At 41.1% G+C, this 27,974-nt stretch overlaps 1 protein-coding gene across 4 annotated transcripts; it reads right to left on the reverse strand.

Moving 5' to 3' along the window:
- Window positions 1-738: 738 nt before the first annotated feature.
- On the reverse strand, window positions 739-27,173 carry CREBRF (CREB3 regulatory factor). Of its 4 annotated transcripts, XM_075056833.1 has the most exons (10): window positions 27,049-27,173; window positions 17,623-17,800; window positions 16,521-16,646; window positions 14,579-15,662; window positions 13,950-14,051; window positions 10,066-10,260; window positions 7,956-8,145; window positions 7,436-7,509; window positions 6,908-7,030; window positions 739-6,681 (listed from the first exon to the last, which is right to left on the reverse strand). In XM_075056833.1, the coding sequence occupies exons 2-10, from the start codon at window positions 17,629-17,631 to the stop codon at window positions 6,566-6,568; spliced, it is 2,019 nt and encodes a 672-aa protein (XP_074912934.1). In that variant the 5' UTR covers window positions 17,632-17,800; window positions 27,049-27,173; the 3' UTR covers window positions 739-6,565. The 4 variants fall into 4 exon arrangements, 3 of the variants coding, with proteins under 3 accessions (XP_074912934.1, XP_074912935.1, XP_074912936.1); XM_075056834.1 differs by lacking the exon at window positions 13,950-14,051 and having other exon boundaries at window positions 27,049-27,172; XR_012654312.1 differs by lacking the exon at window positions 7,436-7,509 and having other exon boundaries at window positions 6,657-6,681.
- Between the last annotated feature and the right edge of the window lie 801 nt (window positions 27,174-27,974).

Below are 27,974 nucleotides of genomic sequence, written 5' to 3' on the forward strand. Positions count from 1 at the left end.
GGTTTTACAGTTCTTCGGGTAGCGAAGCGTTCCTTCGCGCACCGCGTCAAGGCGTGAAAAGGGGGGGGGGTGTTAGCTGAGGAGGGCTAAGGTGGGTCCCTCAGCCTCCGTCAGCTAAAGAAAGGGCCCAAAGCAGCACCCACCGTGACACCCAGGAGAAGCAACGATAACATCGGCGCTGCGCGGGCCTCCGAGGCTGCACAGCTCTACCCCCAGCAGAGCCCCCCACGTTTCTGGTGGACAGGCCCAGGCCACCGAGGTCTTCGCACCTCAGCAGCAGGGCGGATGGCTGGTGTCAGCGCGAGGAGGCTGGGCGAACAAGAGGAGGTGCCTTCCGTACCCCTGAAGGGAGGAGAGGGGAGGTAATGCAATGACCCTTTTGCTTTTTCCACAAATTCCTCATTCCTCCCCTGGCGTCGTGTCTTCCCCCTCCTGCCCTCAGACCAGGTTTGGACAAAGGTAGTAGGTGTTGAAGACGGAGACTGTTTTCATGGCCATTACAGAAAGCCAGTCAAAGGACCTGGTGGGTTGCAGTCCAGGTTCTCCTGATGGTCCCACCATGCTGACCCAGCAGCTCCTGGTGCGAGCGCTGGCTGACTGGGGCAGGGGGGGAAACAAGTTACTTCCTTACCTAGCTAGGATCCCTTCCAAAGGAAAGTTGCTAACTATACCAGGAGACATAGGGGTTTTACTTCAAGGGAGCACACGCCGTTCACTATCACTCCACACATGCAATGATTCGAGACGTATTTCCTCCACAATTTTTATTTTAAATTACAAAGGATGTTGCATACATTGATGAATTTGTATCTGAATAGAAGTGCTAGGGATCAAGGGTGACAGAGTAAACAAAGTCAATAGTTTCATTGTGCCTCTTTAAAAAAAAAAATAAAAACTGCACAACTATTAACCAACATTAAACATTGCAACTCTTAACAACCATGCTTTTAACAAGGTAAATTTATTTTCTAACAGAGACAAGACTTTCAGTAAGTTTTTCTGAGCTCCAGTTGGAAGTTGATTATAGAATATCAAGGACAGCATTACAATCATGACCCCAAGCATAGGCAGAACAGGATGCCATGTTTTGTTTAAAACACTTTTTTTGCCTGTCAACCACCTACGTCCGCATGTGCCATCAGCCTTAAGAGTTCACCCAACCACAAATACTGAGCAATAAGTTTTACTTGGACATAATATTCTGCAAGGATAGACAATTCAAATCAGCATGTATGAATATCCATCATTATAAGAAAGATCAATAAAATTAAGTGCTACAACTAGGTTCTGTTTCTTAATCAGAAGATTTTGATAGGGTGGAGTGTGCTTTTGCCAATAGTAAATCCAATCCAGAAGTTTTCCTTACCGTAGCTAGTTAACTCACCCAAATTTGACTTACAGACATACCCAACTAAAAAAATATTCTTAACTCAAGAAAAACACTAAACACTGTTATCTAAAAAGTTTGGAGTTTTATTTTTTATTAAAAAAAAAAAAAAGTGTGGCTTAAAATAGCTCTGGCTCCACAGCTCATTAGAAAGACAATAAATGCATAGTCAGTATTTGCTCTTGTGGAAGTTCATGAATGTCTAAGAGGCTGAGGATTATAATTCAGTGCGCACACGCACCTTCTTATCATGCTAGAAGCATTGGGGGAAAAAACATGGCATATTGTGAAATGTAAATTGTAGAAAGATAGAGACATTTTTGTATGCTGCAAAGAAGATATAACCTGAAAGTGCCATCTTTTGTTAATGACATTTAAGAATCCCAATTTATATTGGGAGATATTCAAGAGTGGTGTTTTCTCAACATACTAATGCCCTTAATACAGTTACAAGAAGAATCAGTCACTGAAGCAGTAACTGTTTGAAATGTACTTCACACGATCCCTGGGGTAAACAAAATAAACCTCAGCTGTGTGCAAGGCTGTGTCAATAAGCCAAGACCACATCTAGCAGCACACTTAACTAGGTGATTCCAACTGAAGCCTCCAACTTAAAAAGAAAATAAAATCATGATTAGATGCATTCTTGAAATTCAGGTCTCGAGGCCAAATACAGATCCTAACATTGACGGTACATAATTGGGTTATGCCTCAACAGAATTTCAGGAAGACTAGCAAGGACGTTTAAGGAACAGAATTGTTATTTGCTATTTCTGCTGAAGGCAACTTGTATACAACCCTTTGAAATTGTCCTGATAAAGCCTTTTAGAGCTTTAAAAGAATAGCTATATTTAAATGATTTATGGAAAAAGAAAAGCACATCCAGTCTTTATATTTTGTGAATAAGCTAACTGTTTTATTAATGAAGGCAAGTATCAGATAAATATTAGGGGGAGATCTTTTTAAAATAAAAGTCAAAACTGACACCCCTGTATTTCAGAAGTGTCTGGCTGCTTTTAGGTTAGTTAAAAGACCCTTCATCATCCATTTTAGGTTTTTGTTTGTTTGGTTGTTTTTTTAAAAAAACTAACATTTTTTCCTGGCCCTTAGTATGGAAAGTCTACCTATAAAAGAATTAGGAACTGAACACAGCTGAGCCTGACTCTCACATCAGCTTTACAGCAATGCAACTTCATTAAATCACAATGATTTCAACTGGTATGATAAGAAAATCCAGCCCATCCACACGTAAACATAGCTTTAGTAGTAAGTCTCTCTCATCCAAAAAACAAGTACTCACCAAGTATCAGTAAGTGTGTTCAATAAACCATAAAAGGAAGCGTTAGCAAAAGGGGTTTAGGGCTAAAAACCACCCTTCATGAGCACCCCCACATTTTGCAAGGCCATTCAAAAACTGGTCTTCCATATAAATACAAAAGGACTAATATTGAGAGAAACTGAAATCAGATCTATCCAGACTTTCTTCAGGATGCTTTTATCAGTTCTGATTCAATTTCAGGAGGGTTAGGTTTGAAGAGTTCAGAGGGAATGAAAAACATTTAGTTCTAGATGTACAAGTAAGGCACAATATAAAGCCACATCATCATCTGTCATGAAGGAAGTAGGAAAGGACAAGAATCATACATGGTACAGTAGAACAAACAGTCCATCAATTCAAAGTGTGGCACCTAAGTTCAGACTGACGAGATCTCAACAAGAGCAGTTATGACAGCATGCTTTTAATATGGAAACAAATTCTAGAGAATCCAGTGTATCAGAAAAAGGAAGAACTTTTGTTTGTATTAAATAAAAAATGTATAATTGTTTTTGGATATAGGATTAAAAGTGAATATTCACAATGCCTACACTCAAAAACAAACAAAAAAATCCAGGACTTCATTAAGATCCACATACCATGTATGAACACTGAAAATCTTTAGAAAATGGTCTTCTCTAAAGATCATCCAAAAATGCATGCCACAATTGCCAAAAAACAGAACATGTACAGTTGTTGGTTTTTATAACCTTATAAGATTTTTGTTTGTGATAAGTATACACTAAATGTATATATTTTAATGACACTAGAGGAAGCAGATTGTTACTGGCATTAAAGTACAACCATTTCTAGACGGTTTAAATGCCACAGAGTCCCCTGGTTAAAATGTAAAGCTGCACAGCTTGCCTATGTCACCTTTATGATAAAGTTAAACCAGCAAAAGGTCTTATCTTTACTCTACATTTTACTGCCAGGTTTTATTTATATCAAGTATCGCTGCAGCATTCTGACCAGCCCAGAGTTAGCAGCAAGTGGCAGGAATCATATAAAACGCAGTTTCTTTTTTTTTTTTTTTTTTAAACAAAGTGCTTTTCTAAGATATACATACATATAAATAGGTACAAAATAAAGTGTCAACATTAAAAAGCTCAACTATTTAAAAGCTTTAACTTAAAATAATACATAGAAAACACTGAAATGCAAGGGTATGGAATTCACTAAAGATTCAGAGTCTACTTTGAAATGCTAGACCAAAATCATATTCTGGTTTTCAGACAAAAATAAAAAGCTATGAAGTTATATTTGCCCAGTAGTTCTGAGCAGTGAAAAGGGGCTTTTTAATACCTTGTCAGTTTAATTTGTCACAGAAGTTTTTACCTGATTGCAAAACTGCTCTCTTAATGTTTAGAAATGCTGCCTTGTCTACACAGTTTGGATATAGCATATAGACCTCTCGTATCTGAGCAGTGCGTTAACACCATTCATCAGAAAGGAACAGTATTCAAATCTTGGTACAGACATGGCCTTAACTTCACAGGAGACATTCTTTGTCGGGGTTTTATGGGCCGTATGCATCTCCGGAATAACTGCAACATTGGCAATAATTACAATTGGAATACATCTGACCCACTGTGTAAAGCAGCAGCCAACTCTCACCTCACCCTAAAAACAAAAACACCTGAAACAAAACCACCCACATTCCACTCAGATTTTGCAAGTCTTAAGTGGATTTACAAAGTTTTGCCTAAATTGCCCTGGGTATTTGTTCAGTCTCTTGTAGGAAAGACTTTCTGTACAGCTCAGTAGTGGTATTTTGGCCTCCTCCTCCCTTTTGAGTCTTCCAAAATATTTAGATACAAAGTAAGCTGTGGGCACACTCACAAGTGTGGCAGGACTGCCACCTTCATCGGCCACTCTTACTGCACTATTACCGATTCAGACTTTTTTTTTTATAGTACAAGCTTGGATATAAAAATAATCTACTTATAAACAAAAAGGAATCACAGTACAAACAAACTTAGACAAACTAGAAATGAAGTGGAGAAATTCCCCAAAGGGAGTGGGGAGAAAGCCTTCATGGACTTTTGCATTTTTTTTCAGCAGCTACATTTGAAAATATTTGGTATTTCTATTTTCAGTAAACAGTGTTTTGTCATCTTTAAATAGGGAGAGAAAGAACAGGGAGGAAAAAGGGGGGGAGGGGGGGGTCCATGAAACCAGAGAATGATCTTGCCTTGAGATAAAGTACTTTCTCATCAAAGGCTAAAGCTTTTAATCTGTACGTTAACACTGACTACAAAGCCAACTCTTATTAGCAGAAGAGCAAATAAGAACTGTGTGTTAATATTCCTCAATCATAGAAACTACTGAATTAACAAGAATAAGTCACATATAAGTTTGAAGAAGCTAGTTTCGAAATACCTGTACAAAAATATAAAAGTCTATAAATTTTTTTTTTGTTTTGTTTGAAGCCTGTGTTGATCCTTGGAAACATCACATGCATAATAATACGTCAACTGGAAAAGTGGCAACTAAGGAATTAGATATTTGTAGCTCTTTTTTCTCTTTACATATATACACATTACAATAAAAATAATTTTATTTTGGTTGTTTGGTGGAAGTATACTACAACAAGCTAAATATTTTTTTTAAATTCTCAAAGTTGAAAACTATTTTACCAATAGCTTACTAAAATCCAAATATATTAAAATCTCCTACAGTAAGTGCAGAGAAAAAAGATTTAAAGACTCCGAGACGGCCACCAACTTATCTACCATGGAAGCGAACTACAAGAACAGCAAAATAATATTGTTATGTATGAATGCTCCTTCTGTAGATAATTGGACCCAAACAAAAAAATTCACAGTTCAGTAAGATCCCTAACCCTGACCTTTAATTTTTTTTCTTTTTTCATTTGTTTTTACATTCAGTACAGTATCATATAAGCTGTGCAAAACTTTACTTAGACTGGCAGTTCGCCATATCAGTTGCATTTGTCTTTGGTACAAAAATAAACAATCGCATTAATGTGCAAGTATTTGTTTTCTTCCGGCCAAAGTACCGAAATTGAGTTTTCTAGAGCCATCTTTTATACAATACATAGACTCTGTGGCATATATCTACATTTTCAACATATTCCTATATACATTCAAAAATTTTAAGAGCTGGAACAAATACATTAAAACCTATAATCTTACCATCTATACATCTTGTTTTTTCCCCTCAGGGTTTTCTTCATACAAAACTTTACCAGCTTATACTGATAGCTCTCCCCCCAAAATACAAGGCACAAAGAATATACTTTTTTCTCTTGCTTGCACAGACATTTAAATACTATATTAAGCTCAGAAAATTAAAGTCTTATATGGCACACTAGCTCTAATGCCGCGTGTGCTATGTACAAGTTAATGGTTGCAAAGAAAGCTTACTGTTTTTTAAGAACAGAAGAAAACCCAATTATATAAAAAAAACCAACAAACACAAAAAACTCCCTAAATTGACAGCTTTACCAAAAAAACGCTTCCTCTTATTTTACTTGGAGCATAAACCTGTCACAATGTCTGGCATATGCTAAAAATTTTTACTAGCAAAAACATGTTTTTGCTTCTAAAACAAAAGTGATATATTCTGGTCCTACGTAACTTAATTTTAAAAAGAATCCTCATCTCTGTATTTAAGCTTAAAGCAGCTTTGAAACTATCTGGTTTATGGTCCAAAAATGCTATCAAGCATTTTATATCATGCTTTGATTTGTTTTACTACATTGTTATTTAAAAACAATGGAACCTAATTGTAAGTGTTTACATAATGCTAAACTGACATGCAGACCAGAATGCAATTTACAATGAAGTACTTAACAACACAGGTAGAATCTGACCAATGAGAACAGCTGAAGTCATGTCTTAAACTTTTGACATTGGTATTCGTAGCCCTACAAGGCCACCAGTGGGGTCTCCTTCTGCAGTCTTCTCTAAAACTTGATTCACGAATTCTGATGTCTGTCCAGCTACAGGTAGTCCTAAAAAAGGTAGGGTAAGAAAACATGCTGTAAGGTTACTATTCATTGCACATATTTGTACATTCCCAAAGCCGACGAACACTTTGGGTGGTAACCAACAAAAAGGCATAGACAACTGAAATTGGGAAGCACTTCTTTCTTTTTTCTATTCCAGAAATTGTTTACAGCATATCATAGATTATATGTCTCTTCACGTACATGCTAATACATGAAGTCTACTGCTTACCAAGAGTGTCTTTAATAAGTATGTTTAACTTCTGTTCCATGTTGACTCCTCTATCATCTTTAGGTACCTGCACCCGATTAACTATTTCTTGTTTAATGGAGTTGATCACAAACAGTAAACTATCTGCAAAGAAAAAAAAACTGGATTAGATTTACAGCACATTCCCCTAGGCGCAAAAGAGATCGATAGTTGTCCACACACTGTTATCTGTAAGTGTCAAAGGTGTCACATCACACTTACTGTAAAATTAAGTTGTAATAGTTTACATCTGTAAACATATTTTCAAAGATATTTACATTACATGCATACATTTACATACTTTACATCTGTAAAGTAGCTCAACACTGCAGGTAACCCAATTTACATACACTTTATGGAGCAGACTGTTTTTGTACCAACAAAATTGTTGGGTTTGTACCAACCCTGTTTTCCATATAAACTGCCAGGTATGACCCAGGTTACATGATGGTGCAAAACACAGACTTGTCTGAACAAAAGAAAAATTAAGATGTGAAGAGTTGTATTTACCATATTCCGTGTTGAGACCCCAGAGTTTTACTTTATTGGCTTCATACTGGGCTTTCTTTTTTAGTCTACAAGCCCTATAGTAAGAAGAGGGGAAGAATTAGAACACTAACACAAATTCCAGAATACTAAGAGCATCTGTTTGTCTGCCACACGAACTTATCAACCAATACTCCCAGAGCTGTGACGTATAAAATCACCTATCTACTCACTCACCATCACTGAAAGCACTCTGCTACCTATCTTTGCTTACAATTCACACTTGGGGATTTTATCACTGTATCAATCATTTGCCCTGCAGCTAAATAAGCCAGCTTCCAGTGGAAATACATTGTTATCTAGGGAACAGGCAAACTACATCTCCAAAGTGCCAGTTGCCCTTCTTTTTGATAAACTGGTGATTAGCCCATTGCAGGAACTACCACGATGAAGCAGGATCTCGAAGCAAAAATTAGTTAGATCTTAATTGTACAGTTTTAGTAATCCAAATATACTCATCCATGTAGTGTTATCTAATATATACCTGGAAGCCAGCTTGTTCTTTTCTTTTCTTGACCTTGGTCTGGCCGTTAAGGGAAGTTCACTGACTGGCGTCAGGTCACTGATCACCTTATTCAGCTTCCTCAGTTCATTACCAATCTGTAGAAGTTTTCTAGGGTTGGGAGTTAGGTCTTCTACATCAGTCCTCCGTGACTTCTTTGCTGCATATTTTCCTGTTTTAAATATGCAGAAAATTGGGTTGGGAAGTGACACAATACGTACACAAACCTGTGAAAAAACATTCTTAAATATTTTTTTGGTTGCAGTTTAAGTTCCTTTGTTCGTTACAAGAGAATGGACTGGAATCATGTGATCCCTATGGCCTTTCACAATAGAAAGAGCACTTCCAGACAAACTGCTTTGTACAATTCATATTATATCCAGATCAGATAAGAGCAAATGCTGCTGGCCAGGCTACTGGATGTGACAGACAGTATACACACAACCGTGCTGAAAAATGTATGTCACAAGTTCAAACCCAGTTGTTTTGCCCCAACTGTAACTTGCTAACTCATGTGTTCAGCCAATATATCCTCTTGCACATTCAAGTTTGATTAAATTCCTACATCATCTTATTGAGAAAGTTCTGTATTAAGAGTGTCGAGGCCTGGTACTGATAGGATCTTCAGTGATACTGAGCTTAATGATCCACATAAAGGCTAGTTAACCCCTTTTATATGTATTTGAAGCTATTTAAGCCTGGTTTTCCTGAGGAAATACACATATTCAAGACAAAAATCTTTATTCCTTAAGATTCTCTGCCAATGCTATGTGTCTTTTTCTAGATTTCTATAAAAATGCCAGTTGTTACAGACACTTGCATGAAAATGTTAATAAAACTAACAAAACCTACTCCAGAAATATTTATTAGAGAGCTGGTAATTTAGCATGATTTATCTGAGGTAGTAGATGACCTTGGTACATGTCTCTATATGAAAATAAAAAAATCCTGCATGTGTAGCTTCTGGATGTTGCCTAGCGTTTGATCCTACAAATCCCTTGCATATGCACCTGACTTAAAGGTCACTTACTCCTCCAAGTGTCTGGGAGGACTGAGTCCTCAAGGCACGTTTGGTTATTTGTTGTTTAATAACGCGTATAGATATAAGCCTTCATAAGAAGGAGCAGTGATAGGGACTTTAGGTACTGATATTTCACTATGAGATAAATAATCATATAAAACCTAAGGAGATTAAAAAGAAAAGAAGTTTTCTTCCCTGAATAAATCTACAAGTTACAACAACAAAAAAATCTTTTGGTTTAACAGAAGGTAAACTGCCATGTTAAAGATAGTAATTTTCAACTGTAAGGGAACATTAACATTACAACCAGGAAAGCTGGTTTCATTTTCTCTTTCAAAGCCAAAATAAATGGAGCAGCCTATCAAGGAGGTCCTGTGACAAGAAAACAAACATTACTCCTAAGAGTGGTTTGTTCTGGGTGATGTTAGTCATGTGTGCGGTACAGCAAATTGCTAATCAAAACGTTACGGGAATAAAACAGAGTTATTAGACCAATTGGTTTAAGTTTCTAAGAGGGTATGTTAAAGAAATAGTTTATTCACAGAACAGTAACTGCTTCACTGTGCTGCATTCACATACGTGGGAGAAACAAGTAGGGAGGAGCAAAAAGAGACAGTTACGCCTTATTGCTTGTCCTTTAGTTCATACTGCAGTTAATGTGAACTTGGCATTTCAGATCACTTCCACCTTACTTCTAACACAACCAAGACTGAAACTAACAGCTATGAGGAGCAAATATCAGTCAAGCGACCAATCCAATATGTTTACAGTATCGCACTGAGAAAATGCCGAACTCTTGGGGTTTCCACTGAAAGCCCTTGGAAGTTACAATTCTCAATTCATCCACCTTCCTCTGGAAGAAACCACACTGAAAGTTACTACTGTATGTTCACTGTGCCTTCCTTGGACACTGTGCAGAACTCTGCTAATTGAGAAACAGACTTACAGTGTTTTAATGATTTATTTTCATGGCCAAAAGACAACTTCTCGGCACTTGCCAGTATGGCAGTTTGGCTACTGAAGGTGTCAAACGAAAGACATTCCCTTCTAACTAGGACTTATTATTCTTACCATGATGGAGACCATTCTTCTGATACATGTTACTTGGTAACGTATCTCGATTCCACTCGGATGGCCTCAGCATTCTTTCTTGTTGTGAAGGTGTTAGTTGCTCACTGTACTCCCAGAAGTATCTTCGCTTGCCTCTCTTCCGAGAGGATATTGCAGTCATTTCTTTTAAATCCTCCACAGAATCATTTTCATACCCTAAAAGGATGCATTGCATTGTTTATATAATGTTGAAAAAACTCTTTCTAGCCCTTTAACAGTGGACTGAGTATTCAATTTAAGAGCAAAACCACAGATGAGGCCTGTTTTACATTATCTAATAGACTTGGTTTTCAGTGTCAACTACTGCTGGATACTTGCCTTAAATCCAGGGATAGACATTGAGCCAGTGATGGTGCTTCATTAGTTGAAAAGAGACAAATCATTTATACACTGAAAGCCCCTCTCTGCTCTCTGACTCCTTAAGCTCTAGCTCTTTTCCCCCACAATCCAACCACTGCAGAGTACAGACAACAGCTGTTGGAGAATGTTCTTCCATCCTTACAATTTTCTCCATGAATTTGCAGGAACATAATCCTAACTTGCCTCCACATTTTAATTAATCTCTCATCAAAAAGCATGGAAAGAAAAGCAGGTAATAAAGATGGATTAGCAAAAGACTAGTAAAGAAAGCAAAATCATTCAATCACAGAATATTCTAAGTTGGAAGGGACCCATTAGGATCATTGAGTCCAGCTCCTGCTCTTCCTTGAGTTTGAATACCTTCGAGAAATAAACCACCCATCTCTATTTGACTAAAGGAAGGGGGCTCTGTTATCAGGACAATGACCTAATAAAGCCCATAAGAAAAGACCATCTAAATTCAAGGGATCTGGACACAAGCCGTTCAATCTCTTCCTAACCTCTTTGGTGATATGAAGAGAAATGATCCACAGTAAAGCTATGCAGTATTTTAGAGGTATCTTATGATGCACTTGCTGTGATGAACTGTTCATGAAGTGCATGAAAACTGTAATGTCACTATCCACATTGCATAAATATTTATACCATAATTATATAAACACAAACCACAGTTTTTAAAATCCTACATATCTTTTAGAAAATAAAGACAACCTATACTAAGGTTAAAAAACCCCAAACCACTGCATTGCCTTTTGTATTAAAATGCTATATAATAGTTTACATTTACTTAAAAGAGAATGCATTTCAAAACATCACATACACTGATGACACTTAAAGAAAAGCCAACCACTGAATGGACTGTAAGCTTAACAAGACTTGACCCCATATGCTTGAGCTCTGCTTCATCTTTTAACAGTAGCACAAAGAACACTTTCTTCCTTTTAAAACAGTCCATTCAAGTAGTCTGTCTGCACTTGAAAAAGCAGTTGAAAAACAAACTTTCTTGCTTTGGTCTGACTCTCACCTCATAACCCAAAGTATGAGTAAAAGTTAGGTGCGCAGAGGGATGAAATCAGTTCTAAAGTTCTGTTTCTAATCATTTAATCAACTCATTTACTTTGATTCTCTGGTTTATTAAAAAGACAGTATTTTAAAGGCAAATCAGACAATGCAACATGCTTTATAAAACATTTTTTCTTGTATAGCCAAAATGATTATGACAATTTACATTAAATATTGTTTCAAATACCATAAATATTTTAACTGTACTTCCATTTCACCCAAATGCTGTTTGACATAGGTATCAAAATACTCTTAAAACCCCCACTTACTTTCCACTTGAAAAGCTATGTCAAGCTATGAACTCATTATATAGATATGTATAAATTTAGCCCATCTTCATGACAACACAGAGTTAAGTCAACCGATGAAAACAAATCTCTTTAAGAGCTGACATGTACAAATGTACAAGGTTAAAATCAAGACTTCCTGTTTGCTTCTTTAAACTATAATTAAGTTCGCAACTTAAATTATGTTGACTTAATGCATTCTGCCTTGCAACTCTAACATTGACCTGCTATCATTTTCAAGCTACATAGAATAATCTAGCGCACAATGTCCTAACCTAGTCCGTAACATACAGAAGTGCAACAAATCCGTTCAGCTTTTCTGCACTGTATTCATCTTCCTTGAATTCTCCTCTTAGCAAAGATCATATAGCAGTCTCACTTTCTTTGGCAGGCTGCTAACAAATTTGAAAAGGTTCTTGTATTTACCTTTCAAGCCCTTCCTAAATCCTTCCTAAAAATCTTTGTTCAAATCCCTTACTATGGTTTTAGGTTTAAATTAACCAGGGTTAAATTAAGTAAAACAGAGAACAGGATAGACATGACTTCTGCATTTTACCAGATTAAAAGCAAACAGCCCCACCAAAACAAAACCAGAACCCCCCTTCTCTTTACCATTTAATCATACTGACTTCTGTCAAACCATATATGAGTCTTTTTCCTCCAGCTGATGGTCCAGGTGCTCAGGATACATGCAATGCAACTTCTTTAAACAATCTCCATGTCTCTACAAGCACTTTTCCCTTTCAGCTATGTCTTCTCCAGTGCTACTGAAAACTGAATCAGTTGTTGCATCTCCCATTTCTGGAATCTCTTGACTACTTGATGGGAGCAGCAGTCATTTACAAATATTTTCATTAAATGAGATAGGTAAAATATACCAGTAATGGCAAAAAAAGTTTAAGTGCTAGAAAAGGCCTGGGCTGGTAATTCCCATAATAAATTACCTTTGCAGGTAAGCAAAATTGCTAAATCTGTATCACGGTGATAATAAAAACACTGTTGCCCAAACTTGTCCAACAGCCAGTCACATTTTAGTTAGTTCTCCATGTTCCTTCAGTATATCCAAGTATTTCCTCAGCCAACACTAACGCTTTAAGAAAGCTTTTAATGTACTCCGAAGACATACATGAAGAAGAATGAGCAAAAGCAAACTGTGTAATAAAATACATCAGAGGGTCAGCAGTAAGTTTTTGTCCTTTCAGTAAATTATATCTTCAGTCTAAATTTATCAACTGATTTTGGTTTCAGTACTATGGAAGGTTAAATCTTCCTGTGCCATGCCTATTTTTAGAAACTTTATCCATAGTATTTACCTTTACTCTAAAGGTAAAAAAGCAACATGAAGTATAAGACTGACATAATTAAAATACCTGGAGACATTACCTTCTAATATAATCAAAACATATGGTAAAACTTTCAATATCACCATACTCGAGGTGAATGGCTTCATTCATTTAAAAGTTCTAGAAAGCTTGAATAAGCCAAGTTCCTCAGTTACTGTACTGCACGACATAGTTGTATTTAGAAGGCAAGAGTGATTGCTTATCAGTAAAATTTGAACAAACGGCAAATAGTTAATGTAATTCCACCAAATAAAATCCCAGCATTTTAATATGACATCTCTTCTTCAAGGTTACCAGGCTTTCTGTGCAACATGCCTCCGTGGGCTGCAAAGCACTGTGCAGTACAGCATCATTATAGAGCTGTAATAGCTACTCAAAGCCCCAGAAAGCACAGGGAGTTCAGTTCAGAAGAAGGGAGGAAGAGGTTTTAAAATGCTGATAAAAATGGGTTATGTACATGTAAAAGTAACATAAAGCACATAATGCGTAACAAGTTTAATGCCAATTCAGGAAATCTACTTAAAAAATAATTTAATCTGAGAGTTCATTATGACAGACACTGACAAGCTTTAGGGAAGCTGCTGTTTTTAAAAAGGCTAAATTTCAGCTGCTTTCCCCCTGCCCAAAGTTACATATTACCAAATGTCTGAATACCTTAATTCTTATACTCTACTACAAAGCATTTATAAAATGTGAATATTATAATACTTTCTACAATGAAACTAATACTTGGTTACAGTCCTGTCCCTTTCCCTTCAGATTTTATTTTTACAGAACGTTACCGCTTTGTTACCTTCTAGGTGAAGGTTAGTTCTTATTTCTGTTGTTAAGTCTCCATTTCTACATGCAGGAGAGAGGAATTCAGTATCCTTTGAAGACCCACTAAGTGTTACTGCTGAAAACCACCAAGAAACAGTTCTTTTAGTTTCAGTGGTAGGTATTCGTTGGATTCTGTGGAAAACTGTACCTACAGTAGGACTTAAGTAATTATGAAATTATTTCAATCAGGCTATGATTTCATACCAGCTATCAAGAGATACAATTCTGGATAAATTCAAAGCAGCAACCTACTGAAGCACTAGAAAGCTCTGCATATCCTGTCATCAAGCCACAAAAAAAGAAGACAACAGTTGCAGGTAGTTCCTCTACAACCTTGGGCTACAAGCTAGGTTTCCTGTATTCTATTATTATTTTTATTGCATGACCACAGTTTATGCATTTTTTCTCAAAACAGGGCAATAGAGACCTTCTATAGTTTTCATTATTGCATTTTGCAAAGCACTTAGAAAATCTGTGATTAAAGTTCATAATTTAAGATCAGTGTTGCTCATCTGTAATTATAAAGCATTCAAAAGCATTCTTTCCCACTTGGCAGACAAATCCATTTATCTCCATGTTAACAAAGCCCAACATTGCTGGTACCTGGTTCTGAGAAAGTATCACTGATGTCATCATCTTTATCATCCTCATAATCTTCTTCCTCATCATCGTTTTCAGACAGCTCGTGCTCACTGCCGAATCCTTCATCGTGGTCCTCATCTTCAATATCATCCTCATCATCCTCATCTTCCTCAGGGTCTCCTTTGGCTGACTGTTCACCCAAACTGTCCGTTACAAAAAGAGAATAGTTGTGCTCTTCTTTCTTCTGTGAAGAATCTGGCACTGATGTGCTGGCAGAAAGACTGCTCTCCCCCACAGTAAGCCCTGGGGTTTCCTGGGGTGGACTGAGTAGCAGTTCTTGAGTCTCTTTAAAAGGCAAAATAGGAGGCGTACTGTGACTATGCGGGGACTCTATTCCTTTTCTTTCTTGTCTCTTTGCTACAGCACCACAATAGCAGGTGTTTTCCTTTGCTGCATCAGCATGTGTCTGGCTCAACACTGGTCTGCTCTGTGGTAAAGGATTGATCTTTACTTTTGCCTTTTTAACATAGTCTTTACATTCAACATGAATGTTCACCTTTTCATTATTGTACACATTGGTCTTCACCATGATTTGTGTACTGGAAGCAGGCTGAGTTGCAGGTTTGCTTGCCTTCTGAACACAGTCCGACAAAGGTGCCTCAGCCTGAACGTTCTTGGAGGAACAGACTGGGGCTGCTGCTCTGGTTGCAATTTTTTTGCCAGGTAGCAAAGAATTTAAAGGGTTTTGTTTTACACTAAAGAGCAAATCAGGGTAATAGAGTGAATCGGAAACAGGTTGAGAGTCCTCACTGTTAAGCTGAGCCAGTGTCGGCGTTTTGCTTATCACCTCTTCATCTTGGTATGGGCTTGAAAAGTCATCAAGGCCCAGGTAATCGACCTCTTTTGTTCCCCAGATGTCACAGCTGGTTAATTTAGTGTACTTAGTTAAGTCTTCACAGTAGGTGTCCCACTGCTCCCACTTTGAGGTGAGAGCAGCTTCTTTGTCCAGGATGTCCGTAAAAGACTCCAAGTTCTCAAGGTCTTTGCAGTCCTCCATTGAAAGTAAGTTGTCTCTGGAGCTTTGCTGATAGTCCATTTCTCTGTCCTGTGCATAGTAAGACAAGTTAAAAACTAATACAAAAAAAGTATCAACCATCTCTGTCCTCTACTTAATCTAGTATGATGAGCTTAATTTCAGTGAAGTGTAAGAGAATGATAACATATGAAGATACCTCGACTTCTAACTAAAAGCTTCTTTTGAGGGTCAGAATGAAGTTCAGCTTCCATGCTTAGCAGCAGAACCTTCTGAAGAGATTGCTAAAGATACAAGTCAAATGCCACTGGATTCTTCTTCTGCTATTGCAAATTCATCTGACCATCAGGAACTAGACTAGTACCAACATCCATGTATTTAAAATATGAAAGACAGCATAGGCAAGCTGTTCTTGTCTCTATTAACCTAGGTCAATCTTTGCTGTGTGCTTAACAGAATATGCTGAAGTTTACCAGTCCCTGGAAAACCTCATTCTAACATGATCAATTAACGACTATGAGCTACCTTTCTCCTTTGATGCAGGGGGAAAAAAAAAAAAAAGGAATGCTAGTATAAGCTCATGAGTCAACTTTTATTTTGCTTCCCCTGCTTTCACAGCTTGGGTGAAGTAGCATATAGCTGCTCTTGCAGAAAAGATTGTACAGAAGAGTCTCAAGCACCATTACATAATGTCAACACAGCTCTATTTGAGACTTGTACATCAAGCCTCTCCTGATGGCCAGCTTTAACAAGCGTCTACTGAGGAAGCATCACATTTGCTGGACAAGCAGGTAGGCTCCTCCCTAATCAGTAGCTAGCAGTAATGAATAACCTTCTAGCATTCTTGAACAAATACCCCTTTATTACTACACGAACTCAGGTATTAGTCAAGGAGAGGGAGTTATGTACACACACAGAAAGATGACCTACCAGTTCATACATGAAGTCTGGATCTGAACTGCTTGCCAAGAGATCCGTGCTCATCAGAGTCTGCTCTGAAAACACATGGCTCCGAAAGGCGTCCCCAAAAGGAGGGTCCATTCCACTCACACTGGGCTACAACAAAATTGATACTGACATTTGAAGCATGCTATAAAAAGGCATATTCTTTTCTTCAACAAAACATAAACAGTATTGCCATTTCATCCAAGTCTCTGAACTTGTGCTACGCTTGCATCTGGAAGGTTTTTACCTACACAGATAAGCATGTCATTTCTCAGAGCGAGAGAATGCTTTAAGAGCAGCTAACAACATGCAGCTCTTTAATCAAAGGACACATTTGTATTCATCATATAGCTGCAAGAGCATTGCTCATGCATTCCTTTTTGTTGGTTTGAAATTCTCATGCATTTGCCAAGTTTAGGGATATGTTAGCATTTGTAGAAGAGAGCGAGTACTGGCAAGATGTTTTAGTATCAATAGGCACTACACGCTTGCAGGGCCTTCACCCTAACACAAACCATTTTGTACTAAAGCAGAGTCAACTGCTTTTAAAACCATTAGAACTCAGGAAACTTCCATCTGAGATTGTTACAAAAGCAAAATTTATTACAACTAAATCAAGACTGTTGTATCTCTTGAGAATGAAGTGGAACTTTGCAAAAAAACATTATGCAGGATGACTGGGCATGCAGGGAATGGGCAGCAAGGCTTTCTGCTACATTTAATTCCAGACTTCTATTTCTCTTCTAGACACACTCGCCCTGAGGGTTGGGAAGGGAGAAACACTGTACTGCTGAAAGTCATTCAGTGTGCTGATGTGTGAATCACTGCAGTAACAAAAGGCTGCTCTCCAGGCATCCACCCTCATCAAGACAACTTTGCTGAATCTTGCTGTGTGAACAAATACAATACCAAGAGCAGTAACATAGCTTCCACCATAGACACTAATGGGAGCCTAAAAAATATACACCATTTAATCTCCTATAAATTCTCCCTGGTAGTGCCAGCCAAATTTGCTCTTAAAACTTTTTTTTTTTAAATAAGGAAGCAAAACTATTTACAGAAGCAAACAAAATAATAACAGACTTACCTGAGGCATTTCCAAGCCCAGATTCCCCAAATCCAATTCCAAACTTCTTGTATTATTCACTTGTAGATTCCTTTCCAGCTTTATTTCAGTCTCAGTGAGTTTACACAATCCATGCAATGAAATTTTTCCTTAGGATAACTTCAGTACACCCTGATTGAGCTCTTCTTTTTGTAGACTTCTGTGTGGAATAAACACAGCAAATCCCAAAGGAGGTAAGTAATCCTTCACCAAAGAGGTAGTGCTTAAAAAACGGCCAAAGTGAAGTAAAGACAAAAATTTCCCCTGAAAAGTGATTATTCTTCATGCTGAAATGTATAGCAATTTTCTTCCCCTGCCATCTTTCATTGAATGAAAAGCCACTGATGCTACAGAACAGAGCTCCTGCAAAAACCTTTTTGGCTGAGTTACATTTTGTTGCCTTTTTTCCTCAGTACAGAGAATACGAGCTCTATAGACATCCGAAAAGCCTGCCTAATTGGAAATAATGACTAGCATACTGCTGGGTATACAAGTGAGAAACAATCTTTATGACTAATATAACAGAGCCAATAAATTCTAAAAATGTCTCAGGCAAGCGTCTCAAAATACTAATTTCAGAATAGGTAGTAATACTGTTTCAGCGGTATCTCCTCCTTTTCTTAAAAGACTAATCCATCCTGCATCAGATAAGATTGTATCAGTCACTCAAATAGCAACATCTAGTGGTAGAGCGATTACAGCAAGCAAACTCACCGTCCAGCAGTAGAGGAAGGGAAGCAACAGACTTCCCCAACCGAGCAAATTAAAAATTGTGCCAAATTCAGCGTTGCCTAATAAAATATCTTCTCTATTAATTTCAAGTAAGGCTCATGTTAAGATTGGTCCAATTTATCTAACAGTAATTTTACCAGTTTAGTAGTTTCTATAGACCCGTTGCTACTTCAGATGTTTATCTAAAGACTTTTCCGAGCCTTCTATCCTGCTTAATCCTGCATTTTTTAACAACGTAAGGAAAAACTGAACTGTAGAAAAGCAAGCGCCTTAGCACAAACATCAGTAACTATATCTACCTAAAAGTATGACAAAAGACTTGTAAAATAAGTAACAGGAAGTAAAAAAGAACAATGTTATATCAAAACCAATAATAACAAAAATCATCCATGGTATCAAACCTTAGTATCTAATGTAACTACATTGTCTTCAAGGACACTGCTTTCTTACTGTCTTGCTGGCCTGCAAGATCCCTACCCTTTTAAGTTTCTAACAAAAAAGCAGCATTAGAGGAACATAATCAAAAAACTGAAGCATCATACTTGTACAGTTTTTTAGCATTATCAGTTAAAATGTATTTGTTTCTTTGAGCAGAATTCTTCACTCAGCACTGCTCCTAAGTTAGACTTCGGTGCAATCTGCTCAGACTATGTTTATTCTCCTGTTTTGAAAAACAAATAGTAAAGTAAAAGTGTTCTCCTACAGCGGAGCTACGCTCAGAACCCTCCTCCCACCAGCACGTGACAGCATCCCCGTGATTATTCCTACTTTCAGGTAGCATCTCAGCTATTTGTTATATTCAGCATATATACCATCAGACTGTGGTAAAAACAGACACTATGTGAAAAAGTCTTTACTTATCAAAACATACTGCTTTTCAAATAGTTGCTAGAATACAAAGAACAACAATTATAGGTCCAATTATACATGAGTTCTCAGTAAAACCATGCTAACACTGCCAAAGCAAGCCATTCCTTGTAGGGCCCTGTGTCAACTAAGAGCCAGCTCCTTCTGAGAAAATTTTTTCTGGTCTAAAACTTCCAGGGAACTCTTTTTACTTATCTTAAAGTGACATTTAAAATTAAGTTTGTGTCCCAGGGCAACATGCCTCAACAACCCCGTCTCCCTTCATCCCACAAAGGCCACACTGCAGCAGAACTAGTCCTTCCTAGGCTGTTAGATGTGGCATGAACTTCTAATTCACTTTTCAACCTGGCCTGATCTAGGAGAAAGGGTCTGTTCTTTAAAACAAATAAACAATATTCTCATACGCAAAGAAAGAGGCGAGAAGGATATAATCTTTAATACCAATCTACATCTGAGTAGTATCTTTCTTTCTTTCCATGTAGAGTGGCAGAGATTGATGCCTTTTTCAACAGAACATCAGATTAATACTTTGACATCAACACCAGAACACCACCACCACCTGCATTCACATGGGAGACTGTTAGAGTTCTGCCACTGCATGATATAAAGGGGAAACAACGGAGACATTTGCTGCTTCTTTACTGGTTATTCTTTGTTATGTTTTTGTTAGAACATGTACCTCAAGCCATTCCACTGTTTCATACACAGGGAAGAGGGGTGAAACTTAATCTGTACTGACACTGATTTTAGTAACAACCGACCTACGCTTCCAAGTGTCAGGACCAGGGAGCTTTTGGATCACTTACAAATCCTCAAAACAGACATTAAACGTTCAAAGTACTTTTAGCATCTCAAAGACTGGAGCGATCTTTTAGCTATAAACTTACAGCACTATTTAAGAATGACAGTGTATGTCCTCCCAGGTCAAAGCAGTAGTATACCAGCTAATCCGATTGTTCCTGTAATTTTCTTTATATTTAATTCTTGACATTTTATAATATTAATATTTAAATGTGATTTGAATCCCATTAGGATCTATTCAAGCATTCTACAACAGAAGATTTTTCTTGGTAGGTCTATGGAGGGGGGAAACACAGTGAGGCCATAAAAAGAAAGACGCTGCCTCAGGGAGCTGCACAACCTAGGCATGCTTCATGCCCCCAACAAAGCAGACCTACTTCCAACTGCTTTCTAAATTTCCCCGAATCATCAAGATCTTCATTAAAAGACTCCCAGCGTTCACACTTAACTACCAGTATTTTTTCATGAACTAGTAAATAAAGATGTACTGTAGAAGTCAATGACACATATGGAAGCACAGATGTAAATATCTGAACTTGCTGTGAAGGAAAGTAACTTTGTAGACTGCAGTTGAAGTCCCATTTTTACAGAATTCATCATTATTGGCACTCTCAGGCCAAGACTGAGTTAGAACAGAATAGTACAGTTGTTACATTATCTATAATGAATACCAATTTGAATGAACTGAAAGACAAGTGGCAGAGCGCAAGAATAGCAGTCTAAGAATTACTGAAGATAAATATAGCAGGAATTTCTACTTCAGGACAATTTTCATTAATGCCTTACATCAGCCCTTCCCAAATGCAGAGGTACAGAGGTAAAAACCTGTAGTTGCTTCACAGCAACTGAACTGCAGGTGGAATACACAGCCGGAGGCACCGGGCAGGGTGCCGCCACTCCTTTTGGCAGCAGCCTGCAGTTAAATCAGATTAAGGTGATTAAGGAGCCAGTCCCTGAGTTGGTTCTGTGTCTGCAGATTTTTGAGTCACATCAGTGTGGAGCTGCTCCCCTGCTCCTGGGAGAAGGCTCCCTTGTCCCCTTGGGCGTGAGGAAGGGCAAGGCATCTCAGGAACTGCTATGTTCATCTAACATTCAAGAATTTGGGGTACTGGTGGAGGCATGGATATATACACATCGGTTAAAATCCTCATCAGTCATCAATAAGTAACCAAAACCTGTACAGAGTTAATAATTTGTTAATCTAATGACAAATCCCAATAAAAATCCTCTGCATTTGTATTTACTTTTTGAAAACGGGACCACTATTAAACTATTCTAAATGCACAAGATGCCCAGGCAGACTGAACTTCGAACAATCTAATGGCAGGCTTATTACATGACATTATTGATGCAGCACTACATTTAAATTGGCAGACAGCAGGACCTGAACTGAAAACATGCAGCATTAAGGAGATGCATGACAGTTACCATGCACGTGCCACTTCCCTAGACTAGTGAAACGCCCTTCTACGACAATACATTCTCTCCAAAGAAGTCCCTATAAGAGAAAAATGTAAACTGCCAGCTTTCAGCTTGACAACTCTGAAAGTCTTCCTCAGTCACCTGTATGAATCATTTGTACCATAGCTATAACTAAAGTCGCTATTTCTGTCTCAATTGAGATATGTATTTTGTACAATTTGAAAAGCACACAGAGCGTTGCTATACCATTTTGTTGATTGTACAGTGCTTATTATCACAGCAGCTAAATGCCTGTTATAAATACATTACATGAACAATTACATTTTTCATGATGGTGACTGCATCATACAGCACAGTTTGCCAAAGTTACATTTTTGATGCAGATAAAAAAATAGCACATCATGAGAGCCTGTTAATACTAAACCTACAAACTCAGGCTAAAACATTCAAAATGCCAAACTTTGAATTTCAGAGAATGCACTAAAACTATGCCGTGTATTTTAAAAGAACCATTATGTACTACGCAGTGTTTGCTGTATCTGGACATTTTATGAAGTACTACAGTTAGAGATGCAAGAAGTTCTCCTACGCTTCTCTTAAACCTTTTTTTCCTTCCACAGTTTGTGCCAATTTGTTTCCTATTACAGAACATACTCGGCTCAGTGCGGTCTTCAAGCACAGAACGTATTTTTCTTAGTTTTGTTTATAAGTGTAATGTTCTTGTGTTGTTGTGGGTTTTTTTTCTTCTTTCTACAGGATACTTCAATTATTAGCCAGACTTTAAAAAATTTGTTTACTTTTTCCCCCCACCACAGAGACATTAAGTTTTCTTTCATGGTGGTTGGGGTTTTTTTTTTGATTTTTTTTCGTAGCAGGTGAGCAAAGACACTCTTGTAAAAGGTCGTCTTCTGCTTCCACCCACCGTAGCCTCATTCACCTCTCATCCAAAGAAGCCAAGTCCGTCTATCTTCTCCGTGATGAATTTGTATTAAAAAGCCAGCACAAGCATCTAAGGCATTATGCCCTTTGCCTTCTCTACCCTGGAGAGCAAACAACATCCGCTTAAGGCACCCAGATCCTAAGTTTGACGGAGCATTGCCATATAAAAGAACTAAAGATACCAAGACTGTTTCATTTCTTTTAAGACTCTTCCCTTCAGGAGAGGGAAACTGCTACTTCACTGTCTTTGTTCCTTTTCCTCTGCTGACCTTCCCTCCCCCCCATTTTTTTTCTAATCCTACTTGCCCACAGCAGACAGACTTCAGGATCTGGAAGTGACACCACTAAACAGAAACTCTGGTCTTCAATCACACACACAACATCTCAGGTAAAAGAGCTGATGAATTACCAAAAAAAAAAAAAAAAAAAATACAGCACTACATTCGTTGTTTGAATTAATACCCCTACAAGTCAATGCCAGCTACCCAATTTTGGAGGGGTATTCCACTTCAGCACGACAGCATAAGTAAATAGGCAGATGCCAATAACTGATCATCATGCAAGAGGCAGAAGGAAAAAAGTGATTTTTTTTTTTTTAAACTGACTAACAGTGTATTGCACCTACATATTTTGTAACAATTATACCCAGAATAATAGATTCCTACTAGAAACACTAGCTTTTCTGTACATTCTGGAACAATGACTGAGATTTTATTATTATTTTAGTGCCAAGAGTGGGACGTGCAGCATGCTAAACTTATTAGAACTATATTAACACACTTCCATTCATTTACAAAACTTTCCATAGTTAAAATATGAATTGCAAAAACCTTTATTACAATACCACTGTAGAGTTAGGAGAGTTGTTTGCACAAGAGAATTAGCAGTAAGACTAACATTCAAATTTTTGTTTGAGCCAGAGACTTCCCATGAAGCAGAGTGCGGCCAAAGCAGAGGCAAAAAACAAAAGCAAAACTAGGCAACAATTTAGCTTACAATCTCCAGCAATATTCTACATTCCGACATACTAATTCTTTATATATTTTTTTCTGACAGTACAAAGTGTTTCAGGGTAAGAAAAAATTTAGTTCTATAGTTCCCAGAAAAAAACCAACCCTCTTATGATGAAGGGAATGGTACAATCTAGTCTACTCTTCATACTGTAAAATTATGTTTTGTAATACTTTTGTTAGAAATGTGTTATCAGTACAGAACACTTCAAAGCCAGCAACAAATCAGAAAAATGCGTCAGTCAAAATAGTCCAAAGAATAAAAAAAACAGCACGGGAGTTAAAAAACAGAAGGGGGATATATTTTTTTTTAAATATAATAAAATAATCAGGGAAATTACTATAGCAAGATCTAAACTTTAGAAATCTACAATTTTCAAAAAACTGTTGGCTTGACTTTCAAGCCAATGCCAACTTTCAAGCACTTCTTATGAAGTGCCAAATATCCTTATCAAACTTTTATTTTAAAACATAATTTAATTAGGCATGGACACGCAAATCATGGGAATCTAAACCAGTGCATTTTCTTATTTATACCACACTATCAGTCTATTAGTCAGACAGAGGCTTCTATTCCCAATTAGTTCCTGCTAACACTGAAGAAACTTCAAACCTTTGCCCTTCAAAAAACTCTTTTGCCACTCTCATTATTTAAAAAAAAAAACATGGCAAGGATGTTCAATGGCTTGATGGCTCTGCTGCAGATTTCTCTTATCAGTTAATACTCTCATCAAACACAGAACGATTCTTTCTTTGCTCAGGTAAGCTACTGTATAAGGTCTCCGAGTTATTACTCATGGCTCCAAAAAGGCACGGGCATTGATATTTCTACAAGAAATCTTTCCTGCTAAAATAATCACCCAATACATTTCCCACAGAAATTCTGACTTCTCATTTAAGTTGCCAACAATAAAAATCGACCCAGTTTCTAAAGCACCTGTGTCTGCCCCTCTTACATAGTAATTCTTACTATGAAAACATAAGTGTAATAATAGAAATTAACCCTCCCCACAAGGATGCTTAGAAGCACCTGATTAAGCGACCTTAGGCCAAAGGCCTTTTATAATCATCTTTAAAATGTTTTACAGTGTTTGAAAGGTAGTATCAGTATCTGATTCTGTTTTGCAGGTTATGCATTGCATGATTTCAACAAGTTACCCTCAAACGGCAACTTACGCTTACTTTAAATGAGAAGTTAACATTTCAGCTGGCAGAGCTGAATGATTGAAACTGTTCAGCCTGTTGCATAGAGAAGCCTGAAAAAGAGCATGTGTTTTATACTGGAGCGTGACACAGTGAATTCTGTTCATTAAATTATCTTTGATATCTGATCAGTTACACTAGATAATACCCTGAGAAACACTGTGGGCTGGCCTTGCCGTGCTGCACAGTTGCATTAAACCACTGCCAACTCACAGGGATGAGATTAGGGCATACCAGTAATACCGTGGGCATCGTTACATAAAATAACGTCCAAGCTGTGGACCTTCAGGACGGAGGGGAAACATAGTTCAGGCTTCAGTCCTTGGCGACACGAGGGGCTCTCGGCAAGCTGCCGCCCACCTCAAAGCCTGCGTGAGCTTAACCCAGACCCCGAGAGGTGTCGAAGACCCGTGTGGGGAGACGCCGAAAGCCAGAGACAGGCCCTGAGGCAGCTCCTGAGGCGGCCCGCGTTAGTTATCGATATTTTAGAACTCAAGTCTACGGGGACTGGCTCCCAGCGGGGGGCGGGAACGTGCCCCGTCCTGCCCTCGGAGAGGAGGAACGGGACCACCTGCGTACGGGCACCGCCTACCCCACCCCCCCGCCCCGGGCTGCGCACCGGTTGCCGGACGGTTTCGGCCGCGCCCGCGGACCCCGGTGGCCCGACCCCCAGAAGCGACAGACTCCCTGAGGCAAGAGCGTTCCGGAGGGACAGGGCCGCCGACACCCTCCGCGGAACGGCGGCAACGCTCCAGCCGCCGTCCACTCCCGCGGGCAGCTCTCGGCAGGACAGCTCCCGCCCGGCCCGGGCGGCTCCACGGCCCGCACCGCGCCCCCGCCCCTGACCCACTAACACACCTCCCAGCCAACATGGCCGCCCCGCCAGCCAGCGCGGAGCGCAGCCTAGCCCGGCCACCGCCTCCCCGCCCCGCCCTCCCCGCCCGCTCAATGGCTCGCTCCTCAGCCACGCGCGCTGCCATTCGCCGCCGCCCACGCCGCTCACCCGCCCAGCGGCCCTTTCAAGCTAGGGTGAGGCGACATGTAAACAAACCCCCTTCCGCCGCTCCGGAGGGGACCGGCCGCGGCCCCGGGCCTCCCCCCCGCCCCCCGGCCGCCCCCAGCGCGGCCGAGCCGCGCCCGCGGGGCGCTAGCAGCCCGCGCCGGTCTACCCCCGGCCCCGGCGTGGTGGCAAGGGCGCGAAGGGCTCCCCTGCCCCGCGGGAGGCAGCCCCCGCCCTGCGGCCCCCCGCGAGGGCTGGGGGCAGCCGGCGCGGCCTCTCCCACGGAGCGCGCCCCCCCTCCGGCCCCCCGGGGATGCCCCTTCCCAAGCGGTGGGGGCTGCCGGTCACTGTTCGCCGGTGAACCTCCATACCGCCCCCCCCCCCCGCCTCCCGCCGCCCTTGTCAGTTACATAAAACGCCGTGCGGGAGCGGGGAGAGTCCCTGCCCCGCCACTCGCAGACCGCCTGCCGGCCCGGGACTCCTCTCCGCCTCCTCTGGCCCCGCAGCCTTCCCCAGGGACTGGAGCCGCCCCGCTGGACACCAGCACGCCCCAGGCAGAGAACCCCCCCGACACACACCCACGGGTCACCCCCCCGGCCGTCCGGAGCATTCAAACAGGTCGAAAGCGGAGGAGGTGACTGCGAGCCTGAAAAACAACAGAGCCCAGGAACCGGCCCCGAGCGCGGCGGCGCTCACCGCGCCGCCGCCTACCCGGGCAGTCCCTCCACCCGCACGACCAGCGCGACCGGTCTCCCCCGGCAGGACGGCGCTTTCGTTTCCCTGGCGCTCGCTGCCAGACTCGCTTTCCTTGTAAAGGCACGGGCCGCTCCCGGCGGACGGAGGCTGAGAGGGACGCGGACAACTCGTTGCTAAGCCCGCGCTCCGTCCCCAGCGCAGCCTGCCGCGTCCCTCCGCAGCCCCTCTCACCGCGCCCTCAGGCCACAGCGGTGCTGCCCCCACCCCCGCCATCGGGCCCGAAACCTCAGCCCTGGGAGCCGGACACCCCCCCGCGCACAGCCGCTCTCCCGCAGCACCGGCGGCCACACCCCCCCGGCGGAGCCAGGGGAGCGGAGGGGGCGGCGGGCTCCCGCCGCTCCGCTCCCCTCCTCTCCCCTCCCGGCCGTCGGGCACCATCCCCGTCCTCTTCTCCTCGGCGCCCGGGAGCCGGGCAGACACACCCCTTCCCGCGCCCCGCAGACCCCGGCCCGCCGCGCACACACTAACGCCGCCTCCTGCCCCGCCGGGACGCCCCCCCCTCCCCGCTCGCCCGCCACCGCCCCTCCAGCGGGGCAGCGGACCGGGGACCGTCAGCCGCGGCCCCGGGGCCGCCCCGCAGCCCCCCGCGCTGCCCTCCCGCCTCCCCCGGGCGCAGCTGTCGGTCGGCGCCGCCGCCAGGCTGGGCTGCCGCCGCCGCCCCCCGCGGCCCGCACTCACCGGGCGGCCGGGGCTCAGCAGGGGGCGCCGCCCCGCGCGCTCCGGCCCGGACCCTCCATGCGGCTTCGGGGTTTGTTTTGTTTATGTCCCTTCCTGACGGGTTCCCGGAAATCGCGTGACTCGCCCCCCTCACGTGGGGAGAGAGGGCGGGCGGCGGGGGGAAGAAATCGCGCCAGCCAATCGTCGGCAGCCGCCCCGCCGGCCAATGGGGCGCCGGCCCGGCTGGGGGCCTCCCCCGCCACGTGACGCCGGAGAGGCGCGAGGAGGGTATTTAAGGCAGAGCGGCGGGCGCCGGCGGGCAGCGGACGGCGGTGACGGCTCCGGCCCGTCCCGGCGCTCCGGCTGCGCCGCGGTCCCGACGGCGTACATACGGTGTACTTGGGGTGCTCGCCCGCGCATCGTCTGCCGGCAGCTCTGCGTTTTTGCTACTGCCTGCAGCTAGACAGACAGCCCCCTTTCGCAGTGACAGGCAGCTGGCCTCCATCACTTCAGCCACAGCTGGAGAAATCACTACCAAAAAACCCCAAACTCAACAACCCTGCCATTTTTATTTTACTATTTGTAAAGACTATTTCTTCTATTGTTTAGATGAGTTTTTACATTTCAGCCTGCTGTGGTAACAAAACTTCTTTAACTTCTTTCCACTGTACCTAAACCCCACAATTTTTTTTTTTTCTTGCCCCAGAGACTTTGTAACAGGTAATTCTGGAAACAAGGGACCAGCCACCCACCTTTAACAACTAACTTAAAGCCCTTCGCGTGAGTGAAATGCTTCCCTGTTTTCCAGTAGAGGAAAAGCGAACTTCCATAAACTCTTCAGAACAATTTCCTGTGAGGGGCACAGATGGAGATATTTGAATTTCCTAAGCAATACCACAAAAAAAAAAAAGTTAAAAACATTTGAAATGACCCTGACCTAAACACTT

This window comes from Buteo buteo, chromosome 24 (assembly GCF_964188355.1).
Source record: "Buteo buteo chromosome 24, bButBut1.hap1.1, whole genome shotgun sequence".
Classification (NCBI taxonomy): domain Eukaryota; kingdom Metazoa; phylum Chordata; class Aves; order Accipitriformes; family Accipitridae; genus Buteo; species Buteo buteo.

Excerpts from the sequence above, each read along its gene's own strand:
- CREBRF (XM_075056833.1), bottom strand. Across the intron at positions 14,052-14,578 it reads TGATACTTTCTCAGAACCAG|CAGTAACACTTAGTGGGTCT; the intron begins GTACCAGCAATG and ends GGTGGTTTTCAG. Across the intron at positions 10,261-13,949 it reads AACTAACCTTCACCTAGAAG|GGTATGAAAATGATTCTGTG; the intron begins GTAACAAAGCGG and ends GCATCCTTTTAG.